General features: G+C 51.9%; 1 protein-coding gene and 1 long non-coding RNA gene across 4 annotated transcripts; one reads left to right on the forward strand and one right to left on the reverse strand.

Annotated features, from left to right (window-relative positions):
• Nucleotides 1-4,837: 4,837 nt before the first annotated feature.
• CDIPT (CDP-diacylglycerol--inositol 3-phosphatidyltransferase) lies at nucleotides 4,838-8,617 on the reverse strand. 2 transcript variants are annotated; one of them, XM_027126419.1, is made up of 6 exons: nucleotides 8,185-8,617; nucleotides 7,951-8,085; nucleotides 7,114-7,267; nucleotides 6,591-6,672; nucleotides 5,930-6,011; nucleotides 4,838-5,810 (listed from the first exon to the last, which is right to left on the reverse strand). In XM_027126419.1, the coding sequence occupies exons 1-6, from the start codon at nucleotides 8,225-8,227 to the stop codon at nucleotides 5,665-5,667; spliced, it is 642 nt and encodes a 213-aa protein (XP_026982220.1). In that variant the 5' UTR covers nucleotides 8,228-8,617; the 3' UTR covers nucleotides 4,838-5,664. The 2 variants fall into 2 exon arrangements, with proteins under 2 accessions (XP_026982220.1, XP_026982221.1); XM_027126420.1 differs by lacking the exon at nucleotides 8,185-8,617 and having other exon boundaries at nucleotides 7,114-7,281; nucleotides 7,951-8,056.
• Nucleotides 8,618-8,935: 318 nt separating this feature from the next.
• On the forward strand, nucleotides 8,936-11,498 carry LOC113630699 (uncharacterized). Of its 2 annotated transcripts, none has more exons than XR_003437064.1 (4): nucleotides 8,936-9,221; nucleotides 9,567-9,766; nucleotides 10,067-10,279; nucleotides 11,215-11,498. It is a non-coding gene; the product is annotated as an uncharacterized LOC113630699 (long non-coding RNA). The 2 variants fall into 2 exon arrangements; XR_003437065.1 differs by having other exon boundaries at nucleotides 10,067-10,210.
• Nucleotides 11,499-12,051: the final 553 nt, after the last annotated feature.

The following is a 12,051-nucleotide window of genomic DNA, read 5'->3' on the forward strand; positions in this document are numbered from 1 at the left end:
TACTCGGCTATAAAAAAGAGTGAAATGCCATTTGCAGCAACATGGATGCAACTAGAGATTATCATAAGTGAAGTCAGAAAGAGAAAGACAAATACCATACGATATCACTTATATGTGGAATCTAAAATAGGACACAAATGAACCTATGAAACAGAAACAGACTCATGGACACAGAACAGACTTGTGGTTGCCAAGGGGGAGGGGGTTGGGGAGGGATGGTGTGTGAGGTTGGGGGTAGCAGATGTAAGCTTTTATATACAGGATGTATTAACAAGGTCCTGCTGTATAGCACAGAGAACTATATTCAATATCCTATGATAAACTATAATGGAGAATAATTTTTAAAGAATGCATATATATGTATAACTGAATCGCTTTGCTGTACAGCAGAAATTAACATCATATTGATTCAGAGCTGCCCGTGAAGCACAAGCCACAGGGGAGGACTCAGCTGCAGGGAAGAGCAGCGCAGCTCTGGGGGCCATGGAAGAAGTGCAGAAACCAGACTTCACGGACTACACAGTTGTGCCTAGATCTGCCCCTACACGGAGCAGCCAGGAATAATTTCAAGACCACATAAGGGCTGAGTTTTGAGTGGTGGCAGATCCCTGCTGACATCCCACTGAGGATGTTTGATTGTCCCCCTGTATTCCAAACCAGATGTCTTTGGACGGCAATCTCCTTTCGCTCACCCTGCGGTGGCCAGAGCGGAAGCTGGATTAGATGTAGGTGGGCAATAGGGTAAAGGTTTAAAAAATTATATCCCATGACTGATTGCCTAAGATTATGTATGAGGAGTGATCATAAGTAATGAGAGCTAAAAAAATTAAAATGAATCGACTATACTTCAATTAAAAAAAAACTTCCCTCACTCCTCGCCTCTTCCCCACCCCACGATGCTCAGTGGAAAAAGCCCCATCCCGACTTGAACCAGCTACTGCCCCCTCCACCCTCCCTGACCAGCTGCGTGTTCCTGGAGGAAGAACACCCCACCTACTGACTGATCTCATTTGAAACTCACGGCAACGAATCTTGAGAGACCTAACGGCTTCTGACTCTGCGTGTCTAGCTTGCGTGAGATCCCCTTCAGAACAGCTGTTCACACCCCCTCTCCTCTCCACCTCCCACACCCCTGCCCACTTTCTCTCACCTGTTTGAGAAAATAGAAGCACATGGGGCAGGAAGGCCCTTTCCAGCATCCCATGTAACAAACGACCCCATCTGGACTCTGTCCTCCCTCCTCTTCCCACTGAGGACGTGTCCCGCTGACCCCAGCTCGCCCCCTTTTCCTCAGGTCCTCAGGGTCCACTCCTCCGTCCCCACCTCCTTTCTCTCCTGCACCGTCTGCTTCTCCCTGTCTCCTGGATCGGTGTCGCCGGTATATGAACATGCTCTGCTCCCTCCCGTGGAGAACCACCTCTCTCAGCCCTACATTCCCTCCAGCTGCCACATGTCCTCCCTCACAGCCGAAGTCCTCAGTTTCCCTGCCTCACCTCTCATTATCTCCTCAGACCACTCCAATTAGCTTGTCTCCACCCCTTGCTTCATGGAAATGGCTCTGTTCGGCATCACCAGTGATGTCCTTGTTGCTAAACCCAGCAGTTAGGTCCTCTTGTTCAGCCTCTCCCACCATTCAGCACAGTTGGCCACCCCTCTTCCACCCCAGGCTCCCATGACCTAGCCTGCTGCACTTTTCTATCCACCTCCCTGGCTGTGTCTCAGTCTCCTTGGCCAGCTCTACTTTCTCTGCTCAGCCGCTAAATATGAATCACTCTGAGCCTTGTTTTTTTCCGGCCATGCCGGGCGGCTTGTGAGGTCTTAGTTCCTTGACCAAGGATTGAACTCAGGCCCTCAGCAGTGAAAGCGTGGAGTCCTAACCACTGGACTGCCAGGGAATTCCCAGAGCCTTGTTCTCTTACTCAGCTACATTCTTGGCCAGTCTCATGGCTTTATATTCAAAAATCCATTTCTCCACCCCTGATCTCACCCCTGAGCTCTAAGCTCATTTCCAATTGATGACTTGACGTCTCCACATAGATCTCCAATGGTCATTGGGCTTGGCCACATATATGACCTATTCAGGCCAATGAAATCTAAGACGGACTGACATCACCATCCTTTTTCCTTGTCCATGTTAACCAGCAATATTCAAATATTGGCCTGGGTCCCAGAGAAACATGTCCAAGCAGAGCCACAGTTGACCTGCAATAGACATGCAGCAGGAGGGAGAAATGTTTGCTGTATGAAGTGAGATTTGGTGGGGGAGCAGAGGGGGGGTGTTACCACAGCATAATCTAGCCTATCCTGACTACACGTACCTCATAAAGTTGTGAAATCCAATAAGGTAATAGAAGCTTTTTGCATGAAGACAGGTTTTCACTGTCTCCCCAGCACTTATTGTATAGTGGGGGAGACAAGACATACCTCTGTGGTTGGAAAACAGGCCTTGCTGGAAATATAGTGGAGTTCCAGCTCACACCGGAGCCCAATTCTCAGTCAGTCCCTTGGTACCAAATTTATCCTTGAAGTTCCCTTAAATTGCCCATTAAATACAGAATGGTGTGACCTGTGCTGAAGATCAACACAGCCTGTTTTCCTCCAGCACTGGAGCAAATGGCTTTTCTTTGGTTGAATACCAAATAAACTGATTTGTTGAAGTACGCCTTGTGCAAGAAATGTTTGTCTTTAAACAGCAAAACCACACTCTATATGGTAAGACACTGCCTACCAAATCTATCTGCTCTTCCTCCTAGTCCCACAATTAATCTCTTTCCCAACCTCCCCTGCATGTAGATGTGGCCACGTGACTTGAGTTGCAGCCAATGCAATGGGAGTGGCAGTAGCACGTGCCAATTCCCTGCCTTCCCATAAACCAGCCTCGTGCAGTCCTCCAGGTGCACCTCTGCCTGCATGAGATGAAGGCAAGCAGGGTGCTCTTGGAAGCTGTGTGTTGAAAATCACAGAACCGTAAGTCGGGAGGAGCCTGAGTCCCTGAATCTCTGCTTCAGGAGCTCCCAGTCAGGAGTTCCTGATTAGGCCTTAACATGAGTTAAAAATAATCTATCTTGGGACTTCCCTGGTGGCGCAGTGGTTAAGAATCTGCCTGGCAATGCAGGGGACACGGGTTTGAGCCCTGGTCCCGGAAGATTCCCACATGCCGTGGAGCAACTAAGCCCGTGTGCCACAACTACTGAGTTTGCGCTCTACAGCCCACAAGCCACAACTACTGAGCCCGCGCACCTAGAGCCTGTGCTCTGCAACAAGAGAAGCCACCGCAATGAGAAACCCGCGCACTGCAACGAAGAGTAGCACACACCCCCTCCCCTCCCCTCGCTGCAACGAGAAAAAGCCCACGTGCAGTAAAATAAATTAAAAAAAAAAAGATATTGTTACGCCAAGGCTGCACTATTGTCTCTTGACATCTCCTCCCTTGTTTCCCCTTCTGATTAGCAACTGTTTGAACCTGCCCTTTGGAACTCAGGCAAGGTCACGGAGGCTGAATGAAGCCTATTTCCTACAAACAAGAAACAGGAGACACGAAAGGATTTGTACCTGGGAGCCCCACAGGGTCCTGCTGGGTTTCATTAGCGGACCAGCAAATATAAAAAATGAATTTTAAAATACAGAATACGTGTAGACGTGAAGAATTAATTTAGACACAGAATCAGTGAGTAGCAGTGGTTGCCTCTGGGGAGAACTGCGAGCTTGAAGTGGCAGACTTGTCATCCTTCTGTAATGTGTGCAATTTACTATTTTTACATGTGAATAACTTACCTATTATTTTGAAAGATTCCTTCAGCGCCTCCATGTGGCCCTCAGGGTGGAATCCAAAAGCCCTCCTGGGTTCCTCGGACTGCTGCAGGCTTCCACCCCACCTCTCTTCAGCTCTCCAGCCACCAACCCCCAGTGCTCCGCGTTCCAGCAAATCAATCCGCTCCCATTTGGCAACTGCTCAGGGCGCTCTCTGGCCTCCCAGCTCCCTCAGCTGAGAACCAATCCTCTCCTCTGCATTAACCCTTCCCGCCCCAATTCCTATTACCAGTTTTCTACTTAAGACACCCAAAGCACTACAGCACATTCTAACCCTATCCCCCAACAAGCACCTCCCTAACTGCATCATCTCCTTCCTGGCTATCCTGTGGCCTCCTTTCCACTGAATCCCCTGGGCCTAGAGCAGTTGAAGCTCAATACACATCTTTTTTTTTTCTTTGGCAGTGGCACACGGCTTGTGGGATTTGAGTTCCCTGACCAGGGATCAAACCTGTGCCCCCTGCAGCGCAAGCGTGGAGCCCTAACCAATGCACTGCCAGGGAAGTCCCTCAATACACATCGGATAAACTTCAGCCCTCTCAGACATGAGGCCCTCTTGGCTAAACTATTACAAGGATAAAATAAGTACTATCTGCAAAGAAGCCCCAGCACAGGGTCTGGCATATGGTAGGCTCAATGCAGTCTTAAAAAGAAAGCTGATGCCAGACAGCTTTCTGCTCAGATAGCAGGGATAGCTGTCAGGGACAGACGCCTGGAACAGTGTCTCCTATGATAAGTACCCAAAAAAGTGTTTAAGAGGGAACAGTGATTCTCAGTGTAACTGGGAAGAAGAATCAATCAGCTGGAGTTTATTAAAACTTCAGACTTCTGGGGCCATCCCTAGAATTTCCAACTCTGAAAGTCTGGCACAGGGTCCAAGAAGCTGAATTTTCAAGAAATATCCCACAGGTGGTCTAAGGACCACATTCTGAGAAACCAACCGATCTATTTGTGAGTATTTAAGCCGCTACGATATGTCAGGTCAAGGTTAATCTTCTTTGTAGGGATAGAGAAAGAACAAGAAGAGTCTGTGCCCTCGTGGAGTTTATATTTTAGTGAGGGTAGAAAATATCAGGTACACAAGTAAAGGTAGACAGCCAGTGACAGTGTCGTACAGAAAATAAAGCAGGTGGGCGGAGGACATGGTATGCGCTTGGGTGGCAGGGAGGGGATCTCTCTGAGGTCACTGAGGAATGACAGGAAGGAGCCAGCCAGTAAACTACTGCGGCAAAAGTATCCAGATGGATCCTCATTTTCCCCCAAGCTCCCCTCGACCCAGGCCCTGGTCCAAGACTATCTCAAAGGAAACCAAGTCCAGAACAGCGATGCTCCCGCCTTTATAATCAAGGCTTTCGGAGCCAGGACAGAGATTGCAATGGGGATCTCGACAGCACCTTCTCTCTGGGCCATGGAACCCACAGGCTTCCTCTATCTAGCCAGGAGCAGAGGTCTGAACCCCTGCCTTTTGGGAAACCTGGCCCCTGCCCCACCTCCCTCACTCAAGTGTCCCTAAGGTCTCAGCCAAGCCAGATCCCAGGGCTGAGCCAGCAGGGGTGACTATGCCCGATCCTCACACAGCTCTCTTCGGGCCCCGGGAGCACTGCCCGTGTGGGCGGGGCCTCCTGAGCATCCTTCCTGATTTGAAGTCCAGGTCCCTGGAGATCACAGGGGTGGGACTGGTCCCCAGGATTACGGAGAACATGACATCACCAAAGAGGCTGGTCCCCTTCCCAGCAGGCTGGACAACACATTGGGAAGACATGTGCCTGGGACCTCCTAGGAGGGACAGGGGTGCCGCGTGGCACAGTGAGACTCCCAGGGCAGGTGGGTAGCCAGGGGCTGGAGGTTCCAGGATCACTTCTTCTTGGCACGATCTGCTGCGTCCAGGGCAGCCATGTTGCGGGCGGCTGTGATCAGGTGGATGACGCTGATGAGGGACTTGAGCAAGGCAATAGGGGCTGTGATCCAGAGGCCCATTCGGAAAAGACCTACAGAGCCAACTGTGGGAAGGGAGCAGGGGCGATACAGAGAAAACAGGATGCGGGTGAGGGAGGGGCCTTTGACTCCCCGGGCAGGCCCGACCCCCTCCCACCCTCCTGCCCAGCCCCACATCTCCTACCTAAAGGTCCCTCGGAGAAATTGAACAGGTAGAGGAGGCAGTAGAAGAGCTCATTTCCAGCACACAGGGTAAACAGAGCGGGCTGCACAGACAGCAAAAAGGCTGCTTAAGCAAGAGGGTAGGGTAGTGCCCCCGATCCCCCAACTAAGGGCCGGGGGGCCAGGAACTGTACTGGAGAAAGAGGGGTGCAGGGCGGTACAGGTAGGATGTGGGTGGGCATAGGGGGAACAGGGCAGATCAGGGAACCTGCCCAAGGCCCTTCACCCTCCCCTTCCGCACGGAGCTGTGGGCAGCACTCACCACAAGGTTACGAACCAACAGGAAGATATTTTTACCGGGCTGCCCCCTTGAAGCCCTGGGCCTTACCTGGAGGTGTTCCACCCTCGAGCCTCCAGTGTAAAGACTACACTCCTTCTCACAGCCTAAGGCCTTTTGAGAGCTGGTTCTGCACACCTCCCTGGCTTCTTCCTCCCTCCTTCTCCCCTCAAGCCACTCAGTTCCTTCTCCCTGGGCGCACCTGGGCCTCAGGCCCACTTGCTTTCTCCAGCAATTCACAGGGCTCAGCCCAGGAGCCCTTCCCACCAATCCCACCCTGGGCCCAGGGCTCAGCCCAGGACTTGCCCATAAGCTAAGTGAATAGGGAGGGGCAGCAAATGCTCACTCTGGAGGTGTAGTAGATGCGAAGCACTGGATTTCCAGACAGGTCAATCATCTTGTGACTTTCACTGCCTCGGACCACAGAACTTGGGGAGAAAGTAGGCGGAATCCATGAGCTTTCATTACTACGAATGCCCACCTAATCCACATTTCAACCCACACAAAGTAGGTACTGGGATTGCCTCTGTTGAACAGAGGAGGGACTGGGGCACAGCTGAGGACCACTGTCTTGCCCGAAGTCACACTACCTAGCTGGGTAGTTGGGGGAAGAATCAGGATTCAAAAGCCTCATGCCCCTTCCCAAGGGATGTTAACTCTTTGGAATCCTCAGAAGGGTTTTAGGGATTACTTAATCCAACCGTAAAACAGGACTGACGCTAATTCAGAGAAGGTTTGCCCAGGGTCCTTCAACAAAGCAGAGCTAAAAAGGAGACGTCTCAAGAAGCCTGAAGACACCTCCCATATGGTCTCACCCCTCCCCACTGTAGTGTCTTCTTCAACCGGTCAACAACCCCAGAATCACTGACCTGTGGAGGTGCAGCCAGTGGCTGGCAACATCCAAGCTCATGCTGAGCTGGAAAAGAAGGGTGGCGCGAGGGTACAGCAGGGCCAGGTTGACCAGCAGACACATTGTGGAGCACCGGTCTGTCAGCATGTCCAGCATGGCCCCAAATCGGGTTCCTGAAAAATGGCAACTATTAGGTGGATGGGGGCTGTAAGGGGGCAATGCATCTGTGACAGAAGCCATATTTAGTGTATCACTGTAATGCAGAGTCTAAGAGAGAAAAGGCCCACAATCCACTGCCTGGGGAGGAAAGCAGACTGCTATCGTTGGAGTATGAAGGTCAAAAGGCAAGGGTCACCGTATCATAAAACAAGGAAGCATGGCAGTGTAGAGAAAACAGTGTAGAAGGGAGTGAGAAAGCTAGCATGGGAAGTCTTAGAGGTGGGTCTGAAGAACAGATTAAAAAAATTAATCATCTCTCCAGAAACCATCTCCCTTCCCTCTCCATCCTCCCTCTAAACATGCTTTCTGGAATCCTTATGGCTTGTGCCTGGCATACAGCAGATGCCCCCAAAACACCTGTTGAATGGATTTTTATTCAGAGAGGCCTCCAGCACTTGCACTGCCATGCTGGGTCTTGGTATCCCACACCCCTCGCTATCAATGAGTTCTTCTCCACAGCGAGCTTAAATCCCTTCTGCTACAAAATCAGGCCATTCTGTTCTGCTTTCTACAGAGATGGGAATGACAGAGCCCTCTGATTCCCGAGTACCCGCCTACCCCGAGGTCCTAAGGAAGCAGGAAAAGGGGGCAGAGGGTTGTTGGGTCTCAAGGCTGGCTGAGAAAAGGTGTCTGTCACCTTGATTAAGGGCTCGAGCAGCGTGTCCATCGAAAGCGTCCAGAAGTCCGCTGAGCAGGTAGAAGGAGGAGGCCGTGAGAGGGCAGCAGGGCATGAAGTAGAAAGAAATGATGGCGAAGACAATCCGGGCATAACCTTGGGATTGAGACGGCAGGGGGAGACAGGGCAGGATCAGGGAGCCTGCCCAAGGTCCCTAGCCCTCCCGTTCGGCCCGGAGCCGCGGGTAGCACTCACCGATGAGGTTAGGCACAAACAGGAAGATATTTTCGCCTGGCATCGCGGAGGTTCCCTGGCCGCCCTGGGCCTTATCTGGAGGTGCCAGCTCTCTCCCAGCTCCGGCGGAAGGCTCACCCTCCAGCCCGGCTCATCGGCCGCGCCCACTGCGCGCAGGTCCCCGCTGCCCCTGCCAGGTCCCAGATGTTAAAGCTCTTTGCCTGCCGTAGCATGGGCCGACACAGCTGTGCGTGGGTCACAGAGGGCGCGCACACCCAGCCCTTCCCCTGAGCAGACGCTGGCCTCCGCCTGCCCCGCCGGCTCTCCTGCCTCCAGCTGCAGCCCCTGCTCCTCCAGCTGTGCTTAGCTTCCGGAACCTACTCTTCAGGGTTCGTCCTTGCAAAATTGGAGAAAGGAAGAAGAGGCTTAAGAAATGGCTGCGTCCCCTTTAAGACCTGCCCTCTTCCTTTTCCTTTTCTTCCCTCCTCCCCTTTCCATCGGTTCGTACCAAAGTAAAGAGGGAGGAGAGGGGGCAAAGAACCATCAACGCTGAGCAAAGGAAGGAACTTAAAAGGAGAGGTCAAAAGAGAAGGAGGCCTAGGTAAATGTCTCTACTTTCCTTTCTGCGGAGGATATGACTCCTGAAGACAAAGATAAGGAAAAAAGATCCCGCCCTCCCGATTCTTTGCACCCCCGAGAGGCCAGGTTATTTGGCACAGCCCACACCTTTTCTTCCCCGCCCCCTCTCTCTGGCCCCATTTGCTCTCACAGGCTCCAGGCAAAAAGATGATAGCCAGAGAGGTTGGAGGGCGGCCTCGGGTGGGGTTGCTTCTCGCGTGCCCCTAGTGGTGGGAGGGTTAGGTGCCAGGCTCCACCTTGATCTTCCCAAGTTTCTCAAGGCCACTGGCGCGGGGGTCACTGCCCCCAAGGAGGGACCTAAAGGGGGTGGAGGAGAGGCCGGAGGAGCGAATGCGACAAGCTGGGAAAATGCCCTCCCAGCTTTGGTTCTAGAATCCCTACTCTCCCTACGGTGCTGCTGAACCTCCGCAGACGCCAAGGTTTTTATAGCAACGGGTAGCGGCGCCGCTCCCGGTTCCCCTCTTTCCAACCTTCCTCCCCAGCTCCCAAGTCCCCCGTCCCCCGGCCCATAAAAGGGCTCCTTATAGACCTCCCCGTCTCCCCTCCTGCCGAGTAGCCCAAGATTTCGACCCATCTGCCAGGTCGGGGGCGGCAAGTGGTCTGCCTTGTCTTGGGAAAGGTCTTGGGTGAGAAGAAGGGAAGAGAGGCCCCGCTGGGCGAAGTGAGGGGGGCGGGAGGCGGGTGTTGTGGGAGTCCCACCTCCTCCCTCCCCCAGGAAGACTTAAGGCAACGATTTCTTTTCTTTTTTTTTTTCTTTTTTTCAGAGAGAGAACTGACACAGTTCTTCAAGGCCGCGGGGAATGGTGGTGTGTTGGGTTTGGGAGAAGTGGGCTCGTTTCTCAGCCTAACCTGAGCTTCCGCTGTCCCCAGGGGGATGGCATCCACTGCTACCAGGAATGTGGAGGAAAAGGGCAGCGGGCAGTCCCAAGCCACAGACTCTGCAGCCTGCTTGGGTGGAGGTCCGGTGAGCATTGGAGAGGAGTTCTTGGGGTGGGGGTGAAGTGAAGAGCTCCTAGGCTTAGGGCACTGAGACCGCCAGCCTGGAAACTCTAGCCTCAACCCTGAGCCCAGAGCCCCCAGCACTATGCCCCTGAGGTCCCCAAAGGCTGCCCTCCACTTCCAGGACCTTCCAGGCCAAATTGCAAGACCCAGCCGTCCAATACCAGACTCCTTAGACCCAGAGCCCCCAGCCTGGGAGCCTCCAGACCCAGGACTCCCATGTAGGAACTCCCAGGCTGAGCCCCTCTGACTTTCCCTTTTCCAGAAGGTTTCCCATTCTGAGGAATTCCTGACACAGATCAGCGCAGAACTCACTGACGAGGCCTTGTTTGTCGCTGCCTACCACATGAATCCTGTGCCCATCAAAAAAAACAGACACAAGACCAAGGGATTCAGATATCCAAACACGGTGAACCCCACGCCAGGACCCTTCTGTCCAGAGACCCTCCGATACCACTAGTTCCAGTCCCTGCTTCCAGTTATGCCAGCCTCCTCATTCTTCCTGGGGCGTGGCAGGCACGCTCCCGCCTTTGGACAGATTATGTGTGAGGGGCCCCTGGGAACTCCAGGTGGAAATGCTCTGTAGACAGTTGGGAATATGGCTTCAGAACTCAGTGGCAAGGTCTGGGCTGGTGATAGAGATCTGATCTAGGAGGAAGTTGGCAGTTGAAGGGTGTGCAGTTGCCCTGGTGGGGGGTGGGGTGGGGGGATGGAGGGTTGTGCAGAGTGAGAAAGACGAGGGGCGCTGAGGATGGAGCCTTGGAGAACCTCTCCAAGTCAGGGGTTGGCAGAGGAGGAGAGAGGGGTTCATGAAGATGGTAGAGAAGGAACTGACAGCAATGTTTATTTTATTTTTTTTAATGACTTTTAAAATTTTATTTATTTATTTTTGGCTGTGTTGGGTCTTCGTTGCTGCACACGGGCTTTCTCTACTTGCGGCGAGTGGGGGCTACTCTTCGTTGTGGTGTGCGGACTTCTCATTTCAGTGGCTTCTCTTGTTGCGGAGCACGGGCTCTAGGCGCACAGGCTTCAGTAGTTGTGGCACACGGACTCAGTAGTTGCGGCTCGCAGGCTCTAGAGCACCGGCTTAGTTGCTCCGTGGCATGTGGGATCTTCCCGGACCAGGCATCTAACCCGTGTCCCCTGCATTGGTAGGCGGTTTCTCAACCAGTGCACCACCAGGGAAGTCTCAGCAAATGTTTATTGAGTGTCTGTTATGAATAGGGAATGATGGGTAGATTTGTGGATGGATGGAAAGAGAATGGTGGGCGGATGGATAGATGGATAGGTGGGGAATGGTGGATGGATAAATAGATGGATGGGGGATAGGGGTTGGATGGATAGGTGAAGGATGGAAAGATAAAAAGACATGACCCTTGAATCTAAAGTCAAAAGACTCTTATTCTTTTCTAGGGAGCTCTGCCTAGCAACTTGACATCTGGAGGATGATCCCAACTCTGGTGCTGCTCTTGGCCTCTCGTGCCCTCTCCCCACTCTGTTCCTCTAGAACATGCACCAAAGCTCCTCTTTCACAACTCATTCAACAGTTTGGTTTTGGGGTGATTCCTGGTCATGAGCAACATCACCCCTGAAGCCTCCAAAGGGTTCTGGAACCATCACACACCTCTCCACCCTCAGCTAGCAAGGACACCACCAGAAATCAAAAACTTTAATAAAGTGACAGAGATCCTTCCCTCCTCTCAGGCTGGGCAGTGCTCTCTGTGGGGTGATGTGGGAAGAGTGCCCCTCCCCCTTTTTGCCAGATATGTGGGCATATTATTTCATTTATTTATTTCCTATTCCTTTTTTTTAAATCATCTTTATTGGAGTATAATTGTTTTACAATATTCCTATTCCTTTTTTTTTTTAACATCTATTGGAGTATAATTGCTTTACAATGGGGTGTTAAGTTTCTTGGGCATATTATTGGAATGGCTTTTTTTTCTTTTTGAGTGATTTTTCTTTTTTAATTTTTTTTTTTTTCACAGCACCACGTGGCATGTGGGATCTTACTTCCCAGACCAGGGATCAAACCGACACCCTCTGCAGTGGAAATGCAGAGTCTTAACCACTGGACCACCAGGGAATTCCCCTGGAATGGCTTTTTTTTTTTTTAATTAATTAATTTATTTATTTACTTATCTACTTATGGCTGCGTTGGGGCTACTCTTCGTTGTGGTATGCAGGCTTCGCATTGCAGTGGCTTCTCTTGTTGTGGAGCACGGGCTCTAGGCGCACGGGCTCAGTAGT

Source organism: Aethalodelphis obliquidens, unplaced genomic scaffold (assembly GCF_003676395.1).
Source record: "Aethalodelphis obliquidens isolate GAN/ISIS:26980383/991018 unplaced genomic scaffold, ASM367639v1 scaffold30, whole genome shotgun sequence".
Classification (NCBI taxonomy): Eukaryota; Metazoa; Chordata; class Mammalia; order Artiodactyla; family Delphinidae; genus Aethalodelphis; species Aethalodelphis obliquidens.

Bases quoted from the DNA above. Each gene is read 5' to 3' on its own strand.
- CDIPT (XM_027126419.1), bottom strand. From the start codon at position 8,227: ATGCCAGGCGAAAATATCTTCCTGTTTGTGCCTAACCTCATCG. The intron at 8,086-8,184 runs GTGAGTGCTACC...CTCAATCCCAAG, and splicing joins GTTTGTGCCTAACCTCATCG to GTTATGCCCGGATTGTCTTC. The intron at 5,811-5,929 runs GTAGGAGATGTG...CCCTTCCCACAG, and splicing joins TTTCTCCGAGGGACCTTTAG to TTGGCTCTGTAGGTCTTTTC.